This window comes from Leptosomus discolor, chromosome 8 (assembly GCF_034619465.1).
Source record: "Leptosomus discolor isolate bLepDis1 chromosome 8, bLepDis1.hap2, whole genome shotgun sequence".
In the NCBI taxonomy this organism is placed as follows: Eukaryota; Metazoa; Chordata; class Aves; order Leptosomiformes; family Leptosomidae; genus Leptosomus; species Leptosomus discolor.
The window spans coordinates 19,659,214-19,676,931 of record NC_141398.1 but is presented as its reverse complement, the minus strand read 5'-3'; the positions used below and the strand labels follow the sequence as shown (position 1 = coordinate 19,676,931).

Here is a 17,718-nt window from a genome sequence, read left to right as displayed (position 1 = left end):
ATGATCCTGTTGAAAATGGATGGAGTCAACTAAGTGTGTGCTTCAAGTAACTAAGAAAAGATGAGACTTGCCTTAGAGAAAGAGGGCCATTGACCAGCGTCCCTGCCTGTAAATTCTGCACTTTAAACACTGCCACTGCAATTAAATCGCTCAGAATGTGGTGGTTGAATGTTAAGTTAGTTAAGTCCTGATGTAACTTTACCATCTATTATAATTCATTCTTTCTCTCTGTCTATGTGAGTGTGTAGTTAGATCAGGTAATAGTTTGATAACCATACTCATGTTAAGGGAGCTTTCTTACCCAAAATGGATGGCAACTGCACCATGCTAATAAAGCAAAGTTAATTTACTCTATAGTTAACTCTTATTTCACAGATGTATAGGAATTGAAATAAAGTAGTAGTTTGTGCAAATTTTTTGTGAGGGAGAAATATATGGTGACTTTCATTGCAAGTGTTAATAATTGCCAATATAGAATCTATAGCAATGAGATGACATGTGGATTTTTTTGCTCTACCAAGTGCAATTACTAGCAATGCTTGCAGGAAGCACAGGAGCTGCCTGCTGTTCTAGACAAGATGATGTTGACTCTTCTGTGCCTTTAGCATGGCCTCTGTGGCAGCACAGATAGCTGTGATCTGCGGAGCTCCTCCATCTCATCTCTATCTAATACATGAAGAAATCAGTAAAGGGGCTTTTTGGTTTTTTGGTTTAGGATGGAAATTTCAGAATTATCAGAAATATCTAACTGGATTTTAATGTGGTTCTCAGAGACATCAAAGAACTCGAGTAAGAGACTTTCCAACTCTTATTGGGAGGATAGGACAGGATGGCACAGGACTGTTGTGTTATAACAAAGCAGTCCAAGGAGAACATACTTGTTGCCTTTTTCTGTGAAATGAGTGTACACAAGAACAAGCAAGTACCTTCAGTTTCTGTCCCTTCCTCACAAACACACACATATACACTTTTCACTAGTCTTCATACCCCCTTGTCTACTCAACTGCAGATCTGCAAGGCAAGTCCTGAATTTATACAATCACAGAATGGTTTAGGTTGGAAGGGACCTTAAAGATCATCTAGTTCCATCCCTTCTGCCATGGGCAGGGACACCTTCCACTAGACCAGGTTGCTCAAAGCCCCATCCAGCCTGGCCTTGAACTCTGCCAGGGAGGGGGCAGCCACAGCTGCTTTGGGCAACCTGTTCCAGTGTCTCACCACCCTCACAGTGAAGAATTTCTTCCTAATATCTAATCTAAATCTACCCTTATTCAGTTTAAAATGTTTGCCTCTTGTCCTATCGCTACACGCCCTTGCAAAAAGTCCCTCCCCACCTTTCCTGTAGGCCACTTTTAGGTACTGGAAGGTCGCTATAAGATCTCCCTGGAGCCTTCTCTTCTCTGGGCTGAAGAACCCCAACTCTCTCAGCCTGTGAAAATGTGTAGGGATACAGGAGTAGCAGCTCAAAGGACCAAATTCTAAGAGAAATGCCAAAGTTAGGCTGACACTATCTGAGGCGTGCTGAGATACAAGAAACAGGAGGAATGAACATGCTGATTACATGGGATTGAGCTGGGTCATTTATCTGGGCCATCACACAACTCTTGCTGTCAGCCAGGCAGATGCCTGTGCTGATCATGGGGATCCCCATCACTTTCTGTAAACTTGAACTTCCCCTCTCTAGACTTAAAAAATGTCTTAACTGCAGTGTTACAGGTTTCCTCATACTTTTAAAACTTAAAGCAGATCTCCAGACCGTGCATTGCAAGTCTGTTGCGGCATAGCCCTCGGGCAGCCCCCCAGGGTCCTGGACTCCCCCAGGCTGAAGCGAGCCCTCGGTAATGATGAAAAACAGCAAGGGCCATGGGCAGTCCAATGGGGCATTTTTGGTGCAGAGGGGCCCGTGTGCCGGCCACTCTGGCGTGGGTCAGCACAGGGTGCCAGGGGAGCCAGGCAGCAGGGGTGCTGCGGGAGGGCTGGGTCGCGGCATCCTTACAGGCAGCAGCCCTGCTGTGAATGGAGCCCTGTGCCTGCACCATGGTGGGAATAATCTGCCCCCTTTCAGTGCTGCCTGACCTCTGGTGTCCTAGCAACCCAAAGCTGTTCAGCTGAATATTTTGTGGTGTTCCTCATTTACACGTATCAGATATTGGCTCTGATTTAAGCCTGGCTGATTTCCCAGTACAGCTTTTAAACAAAAGGCTTGATACAGGAAAGAGAGGAGAAAGGGCTCCTTAGGAGATAATTTTATAAAACTATGTATTTTTTTTCAGTGTAGGAATTGCACTGGAACGTTTCCTCGCTTGAGAAAGCACCGAGCAGCAAGTCTGTGCATTACGTCAGCCTTGTGCTTTGTGAGTGTCTTTTATGGGCCACTGAGGGAATGAACCGTGCGCAGGGGCAAAGCGCGTTGGTGAAGGAGAAACTGCTTGTGGCCTCGATATTGAAAAAGGGGCGTGATCAAGTGCTAACTTTTTAACATGGCTTGAATCTGATTTTGACTTTTAGCTGGGAAGTTGCTGGCCCTCATGGCCATGCAACAAACACGTATACTCCACACTTAATTCAATTTTATTATTTTAAACCTTATCATTTGCAGAGGTGTGATTCGTGATTGTGGTAGGGCTTTTCCCATTTTTAACGACGGGAGCTGATAACATGGAGGAGTATTTTATTATTTTGTGGTGAGCGTGTGAAGGCTTTGTAATGACTTAATCTAAGCTAGTCCATAGCACTGCAGCCTATGTCTTCGCAGTCAGCCACAGTAAAATCTCAGCCAAACTTCCCTTGCTGGACCATCAAATACTTGCATAAGTAATGAAGATGCTTCCTGCCAAGGCAGGGCTTGCATGTGGGAACTGCAGTTCTGTATTGCACCGTGCGCTGCAGGCCAGTAGCTGTGTATCTTGTTCTCTCTGGTGCACAGTGGTCTTTGGGAGTCCCAGTACCAAAGGTTACAGAAGTCAGCACTAAGCTTCTTCAAATAAATAAAAGTAGTACTTTTTCCACAACTGGAGTGCTGAAGAGGAACTAGTTAAATCTTTTAGTCTAACCCACTGCGTGGCAAACTGTAAGGAGGCCACTAATACCTGCTGGGAAAAGGACATTCTGTGTTTTCTTTGAAGTGTCTGGTGACTTTAGACAGTCCCACCACCATCGGTAAGCTCTTCCAATGAATACACTCAGTGAAAAAGGTGTGCCTTCTGGTTTGGATACGTCTTGCTTTGACTTTCATGCTTTTTATGTCTTTATCTGCTGTGTATTAGAAATTGTTGCTGAATGTGTGTTCTTGGTGTAGCTACTCACAGATTACTACCAAGGCCTCTCAGCTTTCTCATTGATGAGCTCGTCAAGGCTTTTATTGAAGTCCCTTACTGCTTTTTTTACTCAGATCCTTATTCTCATGGCTCTTATCTAAGTGGTTTCCAGTGTAGCCGTCTCCTTTATTGTGCTCCAAAACTGGACACAACATTTCAGTACCAGTCACATAGCTGAGGAGCACAGGTTAGCCTGCAAATCAGTAAACTGACTTCTGAAATGCCAGAGGATTTTGGTATTCTCTTTAAAGCAATGCCCCAAAATAGAAGTGTTTCAAGACGTGAATGGCATTCAGGCATGTGGTCCTAAAGGAACAGGGCGTGACCAAATCTAGAGAAGCAGCAGGTGGGTGCCCAGGACTGAAGCAGAGAATAAAGTGAAATTTGGATGTAGAGTCCTGTTCTGCTCTCCTCGTGCTCTACGAGCTGATGCCTCCTGTACTTCTGTGGAGTGCGGTGCTAGTTCCCTCCACCCACGCATTGCGAGCTCTTGTGGCTGGAAGTGGGGGTTCTTCCACCTCCTCCTTTCTACTTACCTGCAACAGAGAAGGGGAGGCAATATCCCTGTATCCTCTCTCCCCCTGGTATGGAGCTGCAGTCTGAAAAAAAGGTTTCTGTTTCATGTTAGCAGGGAAAGCAAGGAGAGTTGTGATAATGTGGATCAAAGTTATCTGCAGTACTATTTCAGGTACTGCTGAAGTGATACTGTGTTAGCATTTCAGTGAGAACTAGCTACGTGGAGGGTACTCAAGTGTGAGATCACTTGTAGTAACACTACACTAGGTTTTGGAATTAGGAACCCAGGATTAGGTCCTTACATGGGTTGTTACAAGAAAAGGTTTTACAGCTATGTCAGACTTTGGCCATGCAAGATGAAATTCATCTTAAACAGATTCTCTCAAGTGTTTTCATCCTAATTTTCTGTCCCCTGATGAAGCTTCGTAACTTTCGGGAATAAATGCTTGATACTAAACACCATCATCTGAAGAAATCATATTAGAGGATCCATCCTAAAACATGATTTATTGCTTTTAAGTATAGAAATGGACTTATATGCTCAGCCTGCCAATAAACTGTCAAATAACAAAAAAAAACTGTTAGGTGTGGATGGAAAGTTTGGCATGGAGGAGTGAAAGTACAGTGGAAAAATTAAAAAAAAAATAAAAAAAAAATAAGGGGGAGTGTGCCTCAGCTCATGTAAGATATTTGATATCACTGCTGATGTGGAGGGTCAGGGTTTCACCATCTGCAGTTGGTCTGTATGCAGCCTCAGCAGACATGGAGCGGTGTGTGCAGTTTTCTTGACCGTTGTAATGAACAGTGACAATATTGGTGTTGGCTGTCTTGGCTCGAGGTTGGTAAGGAAGGAAGCTGTCCTTGCAGTAGTACCTCACAGCATGTTTATTCATGGTATGCCTGTGGCTATCAGGCAGCCTGATTGATTTTTTCCACGAGAAGCCTGCAGACAGGTCACAATGTGGGGAGAATGATGCCAATTCAGGTTTAGTCTGCAGGGACTGGAGGGTTTAGTGAGGATGACCTCAGATGAAGTGGCATCAGATTACTCACAGGTGGAGAAGGAGGGTCCATGGAAAGTTCCACCTGGGGTCTGTGCTGCAAGTCACACCTTCTGTCAGTGTGCTGAGATCCTTCCAGAGCTGCTTCAAACCTTAAATCCCTCTTTTCCCAAATGCTCTTAATTGTCTGTCTCACATGGATGGTCCTGCAGTTGCTGTTCTGGGACAAACAGCCCGTGAGACTTGCTGTGCATTTCAGTGGACTCCCTGAATAATGTATTTGAGCAACAAGAGCTCACTTCAGCTGAAAATTTAGGCAGTCACATTGATAGCTCTAAACATGCACTTAGAAAGCTTAAATATCTCAGATGTCCAAGCCTGGCCTTTAACAATCCGTTTCTATTCCCTGAAGTTTTAACTCGTGTGTAAGAAAGAACACTGTCATTTTGGGGAGGTAGCATCCTCTGGGCTTGTATGAGAGAGGTTCACAAAGTAAAGTTCACAAAGAGGCTGTTGTATTTACTCAGGAGTAGCATTTAGTCCATACAAATCAAACAAGAAGATTACTCTGAAATGCAAGAGTACAGTGACAACGACTAATAAAAAGTTGATTAAAAAGCTCCAGGATTGTGAATTCGTTGATTGTTGACGAAAGCATGAAATCACAGCAAGCCAGTCAGAATCATTTGAGTGTCTTTTCTCCAACGATTAAGCTAGTGGAACTAGCTCTTCTCTTTGCTGTATATAAACAAGCAGGACCTGAAATATGACTGCAGCATCTTTGTAGATGGATCTAACTCAGCAGTGTCTTGACCTAGTTGAAATCTTTAAACAGCAGTGTGAATTGTCAGTGTGGTAATGTACTGCTTCATAGCTCTTAAATGGGCTGCTGTCTTAAAAATATCCTTGGGATGCCATTGCTTGTGAAGTAAGCTGAATGACAGGCTGAATATAAATACAAAAACATTTTCACACTCTTCTATTGAGTCTCTTCCTTTGAGTGTTTTGGTACAGTAGAACTCCTCTCAAATTACAGTGTTCCTTCTATACAGTATTATTTTTAGCATGGGCAACTCCAACCTGTGGCATGAGACTGGCTAATTCTGAAGTCTGTCTCTTATCTGAAATACTCAGGGTTGGAATATGAGTCATGCAGGTCAGATGTAGTAGTTGGAGCTGAAGAGAAGCTAATTGTGTATACACTTGCTGTTGGTAAATGCCGTACTTTCAGGTTCAGACCTGTAGAGATTGTATAAAAGAGACAGCATATCATTACTGAGTTTGCAGTGAAACCTGGCCTGGAGTTTGCAGTAGAATTTTTTGAGGCACAAGTGTTGTTGTAATATACCCATGCTCTTTTTCTAGCAAGTTACCACCAGCAATGTTAGTAATTTTTTAAAGGCTTTTTATGGGATTTTGGGCTGGGTGTATGGATAAAGGCCAGGAGAACTTTGGACATGCAAAATGCTTACTGTTATTTCAGGTTTATTCAAATATTCCTTGACATGCCAGTAGAAATACCAAATAAACTTTTTACCTGTGGCATGTTCTTTGGTTTTATTCTCCTATACTCTTACCTTGTGTGTCTGTGGACACAAATACTTTGGGGATGAAGAAATGGTGGCTAGAAGAGCAGGGGGTGAAACTGTTTATTGGAAGTAGGAGGGTGACCAACATGGCACTGCAGCCTAAGCCTCTGGACTTGACAGGGAGGTTGCCCTAGCCCTGCCCATCCTGGCTTTACAGCGCATTATCCTATTGCGGGTGCAGGCATTTCCGTTTCACTTTTCAGGTTAGTGGCTTAAATCCTCAGCATGGGTAAAGGCTGCTGAGCAGCACGTGTGGATAAGAATCGCTGAGCGTAATGTGGTTTTAAAAAAGGCAAACGGTGAGCATGCAGAAATTCTCCTATCAGTTCAGCTAGATTATATATTAGAAGTTAACTTATTCACACTTTTCAAATTTGTCTGGGAGGAAAGCCTGGCATTGATTTTGACTCATGGAGCTGGTGATGAGATCAGAAGACCATGGGGACTGTTTCAGAAAGATCTGGCTTAATAAGTTCCCCTATTTCTGAAGAAATACCAGTACACATTTGGGTGTGAAAACAAGTTCAGAACCCACTATGAAGCAGGAGAAGACTGATCTGTCCTTAATTTCTGCTGGTTTTCTCCAGGGTAAGATTGCCAAGACTTCATTTTATGAGTAAAAGAGCAGCTTTAAAAAACTGAGACATTGAGAAAAGTTACTGGGTTTTAAATAAAAATTTACTTTTTCACATCCTCTTACCTGTTTTTCATCTTTTCCTTCTCTGTACCTGTCTTCCACAAAACACTTTCCTAAGCTGGGAAAATCAACACTTTTGAGACACAGTAGCACAGTTCCTGCTGCCTATGTAAAATCCGTGAGGCTGCTGTAATCTGTCATTATTGTTCCTGTACTCTTCTGATGCAGACAGTAGTTCAGGGAGGAAGAAGGATTTCCATGGGGGAAGTCACGTGTCCTCTGTGTTTGAACTGAGCAAATGATGTGCAGAACAAAAAAATACTGTGTTCTCTGTGTGTGTTACTTGGATGCTTGGGGTCTCCACTAAGGGTGCTGTCCAGGGGAAAGGGATGGTGGTTTTTGGAGGGTCAGTCAGACTGTAATCGAAGGCACTGTTGTATCATGAAAATTATGAGCAGGTGTTAGAAGTCTGTCCTAAAGGCTGCTTCTAATTGTGATTTGAGGTAGAAGATTTGCCCTTTAGGAGGCTCACAACAGATCAGAGCAAGCATTTAGCAGCTTAAGGAGCAAGAGTCTCGCCAGCAGAGACTTCAGGTCCCATTAAAGCCTTGGCTTCAGTGCCATCTGGCACAAGTTCAATGGAGACTTTTGAATTCAGGAAATGATAAATTACAAGTTGTGCTATGAAGGAGTGCACCACAAAAAATGCCTTTATCAAGTAGAACAGACCTGACTTGTAGCTGTTAATTTCACGTTCAGTGCTCAGTCCCCTAATGTGGCTGTGACCCATGTGAGTCTAGTTGTTGCCTGGCAATTTTGCGTGTCAGAGTGGTTTAGTTCTGCCATTCCTTGATGAAAGTGAATTATCTATTGAAAACTGAGTTGAAGTTGGTTGCATCTCTCAGACGATTTTAGAAGCTATCAGTTGACTTCCTTCTCTGTTGCCTTCTCTTTTATAAATGTCATCTTACTTTGCAAGAGTCCTTACTTTCAGCAATTAATTCAAATTTTTACTTTGGAAGGCATATTGTTTTAAAATCAGTTATGGGTGTCTATCTGAAATCTTCCTAGAGAATACAGTCATTTGTGAAACAAGTCCAGTTTTTACAGCAACACTAGTAAAAATTTAGCAGACCCCAGAGATAAGTCCTGTCCTATGTTACTTTGGTATAAATCTGAAAGTCAGCTTTCTTACCAGAGGAGGTTAGAAGGAGCACCAGTAAAGATACAAGACTGAGTATCAGCTGCATAGGGAAGCCTTTGCATGGAGATTTTATACTAGTGCAAGTTTAACTCCTTACTGCTGCACTAAGCATCGTTCAAGTGGAGATGGTCATCATTCTCTGTCTTAGAAGCGTCTGCAGTTCAATAATGGGCTCTGCAGAGTACTTGCACTCTGGTTCAATAAATGCACATGCAATTGATTTTTTTAAGTCTGAGGAGTCCTGCTGACTGGAAGTTAGGCTTAAGGTTATACCTGCCTACATGTGTTTATAAGACTGAGGCTGAAATCCTCTTCATCTGCAGAGTAAAACTGCCTGAGGGGCAACGTATCGCCAAGTCATAAGGTGGATATGCTGGATGCTGTGGCGTTGTGCATAGGACTGCATTTATTAACTTCTTCTGGTTGTTTTCATTAGATGTGAGAAACCCTGGATGCATTCTTGTCTTTAGAGTTTCTGCTCCCTCTTGGACTGGCTGCAGCTCTCCTCATTACTGAGGGCTGAATAGTTGCTGTGATGGCCCAGTCAAAAAACCCCAAGTTGATGGGGTATTCCGTGTTGAAAAGCATAAGAAATGAGTCCAGCACATCTCTTACTACCACCCCCAGTTTACTCAAAGCAGCCAGACTTGTTGCAGATGTAATTCCAGTGATGTGCCAGACAGGATTTGACTCTCCAATTTAATAGCCTCGTGTGTCTATGAGTAATTAAAAATTACTAGTAATGTAAAGTGAATGAGTAGGCTTATGTAATTGAAATTGTGATGGTCTTTATGTTGCCCTGCTTTGATACTGTGTTAACATCTCTTTCAGTGTTTCATGGTTTTCTTTAAATGTGCAGGTATCTGAGGTTCGGTGACTGTGTGACAATCCCAGCTTCTGGTGACAGAGCAGGGCTGTTTCTAACTTCCATAGTTGCAGGGAAAAGGTCATGAAAATGTTGCTTCTTCCTCTGCAACTCAAAACAGGGATGAAAAGAGAAAGCTTTTTTTAAAAAATAACACGAGCTTCCAAGCCAGCTGCATGGCTGACTTTCGACTTTTTAAGTGCCTGAGGGTGGCAATAAAAGGATTAGGTAGTGCAGCAGCCATCTGGCTCTCAAAGCAGGAGGTGCTCCCTTGCAGAGAGAGAGGCTGCCTTGCAAGAGAGACATCTGTCATGTCACCAAAATTTTGCCCGACTTTGGTGTGTCCCCACTTCCACCCACACATCTGCCTCCCCACCTCAACACACTGAAAATACTGTTTTGTTTGCAAGTCTTGTGAAAAATAGCACCTTTTGAGCCAATGAGTATGAGCATGGTAAAAAAGACTAAAAGCAGGTGTAGTGTTAAAGCCATAAAGATTATGTTGACCTGTGTCCGCTTGTGGCATGCATCAGCCTTGAGTTACACAGGCAAAAAGCGAATATGTTTTTCCTTGGGATCTGTGTGTGCATCTGTGTTCCTTCCCTCCCTTTCCTGTCAGGCACTGTCAGACAGCTGCACAGAATCAGGCAGGGAGGTGTGTGGACGGACATTCAGAGGCGGCTGTGCAAGGCTGGTTCCCCATCACACCTGACTGCCATAGGGCAGGCGTGTACGGAAAACACCAATGGCAAAACCAGTCATGACAGTATTGACACCTTTATTGTGAGAATTCATGCTGTGTGATCACTAAAACACAAAGATTTTGCTTGTGGTGTATTTTACTGGTGGTGGCAAAACCCAAATGAAACACACTGTTGAGAAAGAGGGGTTAGTTCACATCATTTGCAGAGGCATTTTCCCCTCTGGAACGTCAATTTTTTTATACACATGGATATGGGGATAAAATGCTAAATCACGTTTGTAACAGAGCCATTAATGTAACAGTGGCCAGAGTGGTGTGGCGTTGGCGTAGCTCCCGAGTCTCCCTGGGATGCAAAGCACCCGTATCAGAGGGAAGGCAAAAGCAGCTGCTGGTGGTGGCTGATTTTGTCCGTAGCCCCCATCTGTGTGATGGGGCTGGGTCAGGTCCTGCCAGCGCGCAGTGCTAATTACCCCAGGCAGGGCAGGGCTCACCGTGGTGACCAGCTACTTTTTAGATCAGAAGTTGTTTTCATTTTTGTTCAGTGCTATTGACTGTGGAGGAAGGACCAGGCTGTGGTGGTTTTCCAGATGAATTTTAGGCCGTGTACCAAAGGGGGGGGCGTGGAAGGTCTTTTGCTGTTGGAAGAACAGTGAGTGCTGGGGAAGCGATTGCCCAGGTGGCTCTGTGACAGCTCAGTGCCGAAGGGCTGCTGCACCTACAGAGGAGTGTCCCAGGTCTGCTCTAGAAGAGAAATGAACGAAAGGAAGGATAGCAACATTTTGGTTCAGGCATATTGCCTTTTAAAGGAGGGAGGTATCAGAATTTTTGAAGCTGCCTAGTTAACAACTCAGAGGTATCATCGCTAGCACACAGTGTTTTGTTTTATGGATGAAGGTACTGATGGAAGAGTTTGGACTGGATATTTTAAATGAACTTTTGAGTCTATGCTTTCCTGAAAGTACTTTTGATAAGTTAAAATTTGGGGGAGTCATTTGCTAAGTTGAACAAGAGGCATGATTAAAGCCACTTAATAATTACCAAGAGAGTCCTTTGATTTACAGTTGCTCAGTGCTTGATCTTGATGTCATTTTTATCAGCTGAAGAACTTCAGACCTTATATAAACCATTTTATGTATGTAGGCCATATATAAATATATATATAAACCATATATATAAAAACCAGACTTATAAAAAACATTGACTGTATCTGAGATCCCACCTTCTGAACTTCTTGCAAAATACGAAGTACTGTGCTCCAGCCCTGCAAATGACTGTGCAGGAGGATCAGCTGGTGGACGTCTAGACTGATGAATTACATGGTGTCTTTACATGTGGTGTTATTTTGGTATCGAGGTTGTCAGCATTTTGCAAGGCAGTGGTTAGAACTATCTTGAGTAGCTTTGTGTGGCTGTGACTAGTTTACCTCAAAGTGTGGTGAAAGCACAGGTGACTCAGGGGATTCTGAGGTGGGATGAGAGGATTCCCAAGGGCAGGAACACACTGATCAGTATTTGCAGATTTTCATGTCTGAGTGGCTGTAGGTTTATCTGTTTTCTAAATTAAAAATGATGCTGAAAGAACTGCATGCAAACAAAGAGAAACATTTCAGATAAGCAGATTTTTTTTTCTGTTTACAGATGAAAATATTTCTGCTGTTCAGAATAGTGGCAAATAGAAACTCTTTGAAGTATGGCTTATTTAAGATTTGATGTACCACTGGCAAACTTCCTCCCTGTCCATAGTAGATGAATTGTCACTACACTAAAAATTAAATCTTTTCTGCCCTTCAGGTTTTGTTTTTTCTAAAACCTTATCACACCACTGTATTTGTGTATCTTCGACATTTGGGATCCTCTGCAGGGACTGTAAATTCAGTTGCTAAAGAAACAAAATAGTCAAGTTTGTAGCTCTTGGCCTGTTAGGTGCCTGTGCTGCCTTCTGTGATTTCTTCCTGCGTAGCAATGGCCTGCAAATATATGTGAAATGGAAAGAGAGAGCTGATTGGATTAAATGGCTGTAAATGTTGTGTCTGTGGAAATGATATTGTGTAATTACCCCTTTATTTCCATCCTGTAGATATATTTTTATATGCTCAGAACTGCTAATGTTCTTTAAGCCATTGTGTAGCCAGTTTTTAGTCTTTGTGTATTTCAGATTCATATAATTTGCCCTTTGCTTATTTCCCCTGACATCTCTAACTATTGCTATTAAAATTCTTGTTTTGAACCTACTCGTTTTAGATGCCAGACCAGTTTGATCAGACAGTGGTGCTTAACCAGCTGCGCTATTCTGGGATGTTGGAGACAGTCAGGATTCGGAGGGCTGGTTTCCCAGTGCGGAGGCCCTTTCAAGACTTTTATAAAAGGTAAACACACTGACTTGTGCCCTTCAGATGTGAGTCACAGGTAACAAATCAACATTCCCATGTTGAGGAATAAAGTGAAAAATCTAGTAACAAAAAGAGGCATATGGTGAAAATAGAACTTGTCTCTTTAAATTAAGTAATAAATACTTTTTGGTTACCAGATATAAAGTCCTCATGAGAAACTTAACTCTGCCTGAAGATTTAAATGAGAAATGTGCTGTCCTACTTCATCTGTATGACAACACAAGCACTGAATGGCAGCTTGGAAAAAATAAGGTAAGATAATCTAACTGTGCATATTGTGGGGCTGGTGCTTGTACAAAGCTGAGGGACAGGATTTGCACTGCACAGCTGCAGAGATGTAGTTGTAATGGTAATTACTTCTGGCCTTAAAAGAAGCTGCGCATGCCTTTTGGTGCTCTTGAAACCCTTATAGAAACAATTAATGGTTGTGCTGAGGAATTTGCTGTCTGGGGCACTTAGACACTTAATGGTGATTTCACTCATGAAAAAAGAGTCCACTTGACTTTTCTGCCACTGCTCACAAGGAATAGCACTGGTGAGGATCAGAACTTAAAACATGTTGGCTGGATTTTATCATTTTTAGAAGTATTGAGCATGTGAGGTAACACTTTTGTTCTGCAGGGAGCTCCACTCATAGTAAATCCTCTTGCGTGATACCTTCTCAGTGGCTGAAATGAGGGTAAGGAATTTTAGCCAGTGTTCATGTGGTAGAGTTGAGCTCTAAGTGTGTTTACCATCCTAGTCTTCTTCAGAGTTGTGTAACTCGTTATGTGTCCTACTGGACAACCTGAACTTTGCCCATAAATTCTTTCTCTTCCAAAAAAATTAAAATTATTTTAATTAAAAGAATGGAATTTTAATTTGAGACATAAAACAATCCAGGTGTTTTTGCATGCTCGTTTTGCAAGTTTAATTTTGGACAAGAGCTGTGTGCAGAGCTTCCCTCTTTGCGAATTTGTGCTCTTGGACTTAAAAAATGGTGTGAAAGCATTGCATACTCAGGAGAAGATTCCCCACTGCAGGATCTGAGATTTGCTAAATATAAAAATACCTGATGCAAAGGACTAGAGAGTGGCTTACAGACATCAGGCCATCACTGCCGAGGATCATCCCCCAGGCCCCTGCAGGCAGCTTTCTCTTCTTTTTTCTCTGGGTAACTTCTGTTGGCACTTCCAAGGGCTTCCATAGTGGAGAGAGAATGAAAAACAAAACAGATCCAGAAGTAAAGTTTGCTGAATTATGTGTTACACTTGCAGTTTTCCTGTCAATTGTTAGAACTGTGAAAAAACTTTACTATAAAGTAGCAAAAATATTTTGTAAGATCTGATTGATTTCTGTGTGAAGCACCCTTCCTCCTCATCCTCTTCTCCCCACAACTGCATGGTTTTGAAGGGTTTCCTCCATTCTTCTGCATGCTTAAGGAGTCTCAGAGATGCTATTGGGAAAATTAATTTAATCATTTTACAGTTATTGTAAGAGAGAGAATCTGAAATATTCTGATGGCAACTGAAGTCATCTTTCATCCCATTTTTGTAGACTATGGCTTACAAATAGTTCAGTGATAATGTTTGGCTGCAGAGCTAGGCTGTGCTTCCCATTACACTTTCAGATGTAGTGTATTGACAGTATTTATGCACGGACCTCGGGCAGTGCTTTGGCATGTTAGGGACATATAGTTATCAGAACCTGAAATTGTTTTAACCAGCTGCTCATCAGGACCTTGGCAGGAGCCAGAGCTCTGTTATAACTTCCCTTACAGGAGTTGTCTGCACATTTGTAAGAGTCTTCATAAATGGCTTATTGTAGAAGAGAACAAGAGGGCATTAGTTTCTGACTGAACATGAGATGGAGCACTATCCTGCCCATGTTATTTGAAAGGGGTAATAACAACATTGCAGTGATTTAGCTTCAGTGTGATTTTTTTTTTTTTAATTTACTTTTTTTCTTCTACATCTCAAGCTGCAATGCACCTGCTCAGGAAAAGGCATTAGCCTGGGCTTAACATGTGCTTAACATCCATTTTTGTTCAGGAAGTAACTGAATGCCTTTCTGAAGCAGAATTTTGTTGTGTTTTTAAAGCCAGTGTGTGTAGAGCAAAGAAAGATTGCCCACTGAGTGAAAGAAAAGGCTTTTTCCATGAGTAAAAACTTCATATAGAAATAACTGCCCAGTGCGACTTGGATATTGGAACTTTGAGACTTTCTGTGGGACTTTCCATGTTCCTTAGTGTTGGGTAATTTGTGGTAAAATGTAGTCTCTTTCTAGCTACCTTCAAAATTTACAGCTGTGCTTCTCAGGAATGCTGCTGCTTTGGCTTTGATGATGGGGGTGTTTTTCCCCAAGCACAGAGGGAAGAACTACCTTTTTCCTAGTTGAACACCCTCAAAAGTCCGTTTTTTTTTTTTCCTTTTCTTTTTTTTTTAACAGCAAGAAGAAACCCAAAACACTTCAAGGAAGCATTCCTGCTTTTAGATGTCTTTGCAGCCCTCCTCCCTTAGGAGAGCCCACGCTGTCTGTGTGCTTTCCTCCTCACCATGTTGTGGTGTGCAGCCTGGCTCTCATCCTGGGTAACCAAAGTGTCACTGAACTGGATATTTCCAGCTGCTCGTGTTGTAGGCAGCAGCATGGCAGGCTGTTGCTACCTATAGCTGATACTAGCAGACTTCAGCCTTCCAAAAGGAAAGGTTGAGAAGACCTGTGAAAAGCGCTGGCAGCAGATAGCTCACCACTTTGTGAGTGTGCAGTAAAAGGCACATGTCAAGGCAGGTGGAAGAGGGAAGCTGCATCCCCCATGCCTCTGCTTGGCTGGAGGAGCAATTTCACTCATTTAGGGCAAAATAAGCTGGATTCGCTCAGTATACGTCAATGCCATGTGCTAAAGATGCCTCTAAGAGGCACTAGGCAGTTTGAGCGAACAATCCAGGGTTTAGTGTGCGGATGGGAGCTTGGGGAGTGGTCTGTCTGCAGGAGGATGGACGGCTGTGGTGGGGTGTCTGGCCCCAGCAGTTGTCTCCCCACATAACGGCAGGAAAACACAGTCAAGTCAACCGGAACGTGAAACCACTGTCATTTCTGCTTCTGCAGGCTTATAGCTATGTCATTTGAAGCAACGGGGCTTATAAGAAGTTGTGGAGCTTGATGTTACTATGAAACAGCTGATTTATTGGGGTGGTATTTGTGCCCCTCAAATCAGGAAGTTCATGCTAAGTCCTACAACTTCTTTGGCCTGTGTTACTCTGATGGGAAAGGCTGGTTAATGAATCCAGTAATTAAGTTGGTTTTGGAAAAACCCTGCTCCTAATTAAACTTTCCATTAGTGTAATCAGGCTCTTCCCACTGAAAGCCAAAGTTAGAGGATCATCTGCAGGTATTTTCTTTTAAGAGGAATACATTTGGGGATTTTTTCTTTTCTGTTGAGGAAACGGTAAGTTTGTCTCTGAATTCAAAGCTGAGGCTTGCTGCTCGGACTGACATTGGCAGCACCCTGGCTGTCTTTTATATGTGATGCTCTCCGCAAGTTGTTAAGGCAGAAGTTTTCCTGTGTAGGTGTTTCTCCGGGAGTCCTTGGAACACAAGTTGGAGAAACAGCGAGAGGTGGAAATCGCCAAGGCAGCAATGATTATCCGAGCGCACATCTTAGGTTATGCAGCCCGGTAAGTGACTGGATGAGAGTATTAATAATCAGGCTTTGGAATAAAAGGGTGGGGTGTCATGGAGTTAAATCCTGCTGGCACAATTCTCAATTTTTCCTAGAGACCAGTCATCCAGATCCTGTAAGTGGCTTTTGAAAATACCAGCTGGTATCTTTGCCAGACCCATGAATAAAACAAAATGGAGTTTGAATTGTTTTACTATGAGTAAGACAGTATGGAAGTTTGGAGGTCAGCCAGTATCTATATAATTGTATCATGGCATTAGATCCATGGTAGGAACTCCAGCTGGATAGCGCCTAGTGGGGCTGCCCCAAGTTACCAGCTGAGATTCAGATTTATCTTTGCTTCATCATGGTAAGAAAACAGGAGGCAAATAAAACTAACCCATTTGGTTCTTAAAGAACCATGACATTAGCTCACTGATTAATGGTTCACTTGTTTACCTGGCTTCATGCATTATGTATTAGGTGAAGTTGCTCATCCCATCTGTTTATTCCTCTGCTTTTTCTACAAATCAGTTGAGGACAGTTTAAGGAAACTTGTTTGCATAATGAGGTAATTTCTCTTCATGTGCATATTAGCCCTGCCCTTATATTCTGACCACTATGTTACTTAAAAACTATATTCCTTTTTTAATGACAGAGCTGTCCTGCTGTTCATCATCTTCTTTTTCAGAGATGTGGGATTGACTATCTGTGTATATTCTTTCTCCACACACAGAGCTGTCCTTTTAGCATCCTCTTGTCAGAGGCATAAAAACATGTAAGATGGGTAATGTGCATTTCATTGATGAAGACACAGACAGTGTTGTCATAGAAATGAGAGAATTTCTTTCCTTTCAAAGGGAGGAGAATGTGAACAAGAATGGGGAAACCATCACAGAGCTCAAAATAATAAATTGTTTTACTACCATGGGCTTATTATTGCAGCTCACCGTGGCAAGACCTCTCATGACACGTTAGTGCCTTGTTTCCTTAGACATTTGCCTTTTTTTTTTTTTTTTTTTTTTACCCCCCAGAAAGCGGTATAGAAAGGTTCTCTACTATGTGGTTGTGATACAGAAGAACTACAGAGCATTCAGTGGTAGGAAACAGTTCCTGTGCCTGAAGAAAGCAGCCATAATCCTTCAGAAGCAGCGGCGAGGCCAGCTTGCTCGACGTGTTTACAGGGAGCGACTAGAGGAGAAGCAGAGACAAGAGGAGGAAAGAAGAAAAGAGGAGGAAGAAAGGTGCAGTGTGTTGTCTTACATCACTCTCCTGTCTGCCATATTAGGATTTGGTCTGAGTAGCCTTTATTTCAGGCTATACTCAATCGAGTGATTTTGGAAATCTTTGCTGCTTTTGCTAGAAGATGCATGTAGCTATGATGGTAGTTCCATATTCACAAACATATCTGTGGTGGCCTTATTTTTGGCTGTCTTTTCCATGCGGCTGATGATCTCTGTAAGTTGAGCTATTGCCCTAGCAAAGGTATGTGATGAGCTTACACTGAGCTTCATTTACTAACTTCTTTTCTTCCCTCACTTTTAGGGAAAGACAAAGGCAAGAAGCAGAGCGTCTTGCCCAGCAGGTAAATGATATTCTTGATACATTCAGCCATCGTGTCTATTTGAGTATCTCAACCCAGCCATTAAAAAAATAAACAGCATTTGTGGCATTTAAACTAGACTTATTACAGCAGTTGGCAGATAAAGTCAAAGGGAACTTGATACAGCTGTTTGCATGGAAAATTCTTTCACCTCATGCTTCATTTAATATCTGGCAAAGATTGAACTTTCTGCACATACTTGAGCTTTCCAGTATCTGTGAGGAAATGTAATCATGCTTTTGGTTTTGTTTTTTCTT

General features: G+C 42.4%; 1 protein-coding gene across 2 annotated transcripts in view; it reads left to right on the top strand.

The window, feature by feature from the left end:
* Positions 1-17,718, top strand: part of MYO10 (myosin X) — a 128,134-nt gene that overhangs the window by 86,390 nt on the left and 24,026 nt on the right. The window contains exons 19-23 of one of the 2 annotated variants that reach the window (XM_086468861.1): positions 12,073-12,197; positions 12,359-12,473; positions 15,768-15,874; positions 16,893-17,102; positions 17,404-17,443. In XM_086468861.1, the coding sequence (XP_086324987.1) occupies positions 12,073-12,197; positions 12,359-12,473; positions 15,768-15,874; positions 16,893-17,102; positions 17,404-17,443 (597 nt within the window). Of the gene's footprint in view, positions 1-12,072; positions 12,198-12,358; positions 12,474-15,767; positions 15,875-16,892; positions 17,112-17,403; positions 17,444-17,718 lie in introns of both variants that reach the window. The other variant, XM_086468860.1, reaches the window with a different exon arrangement.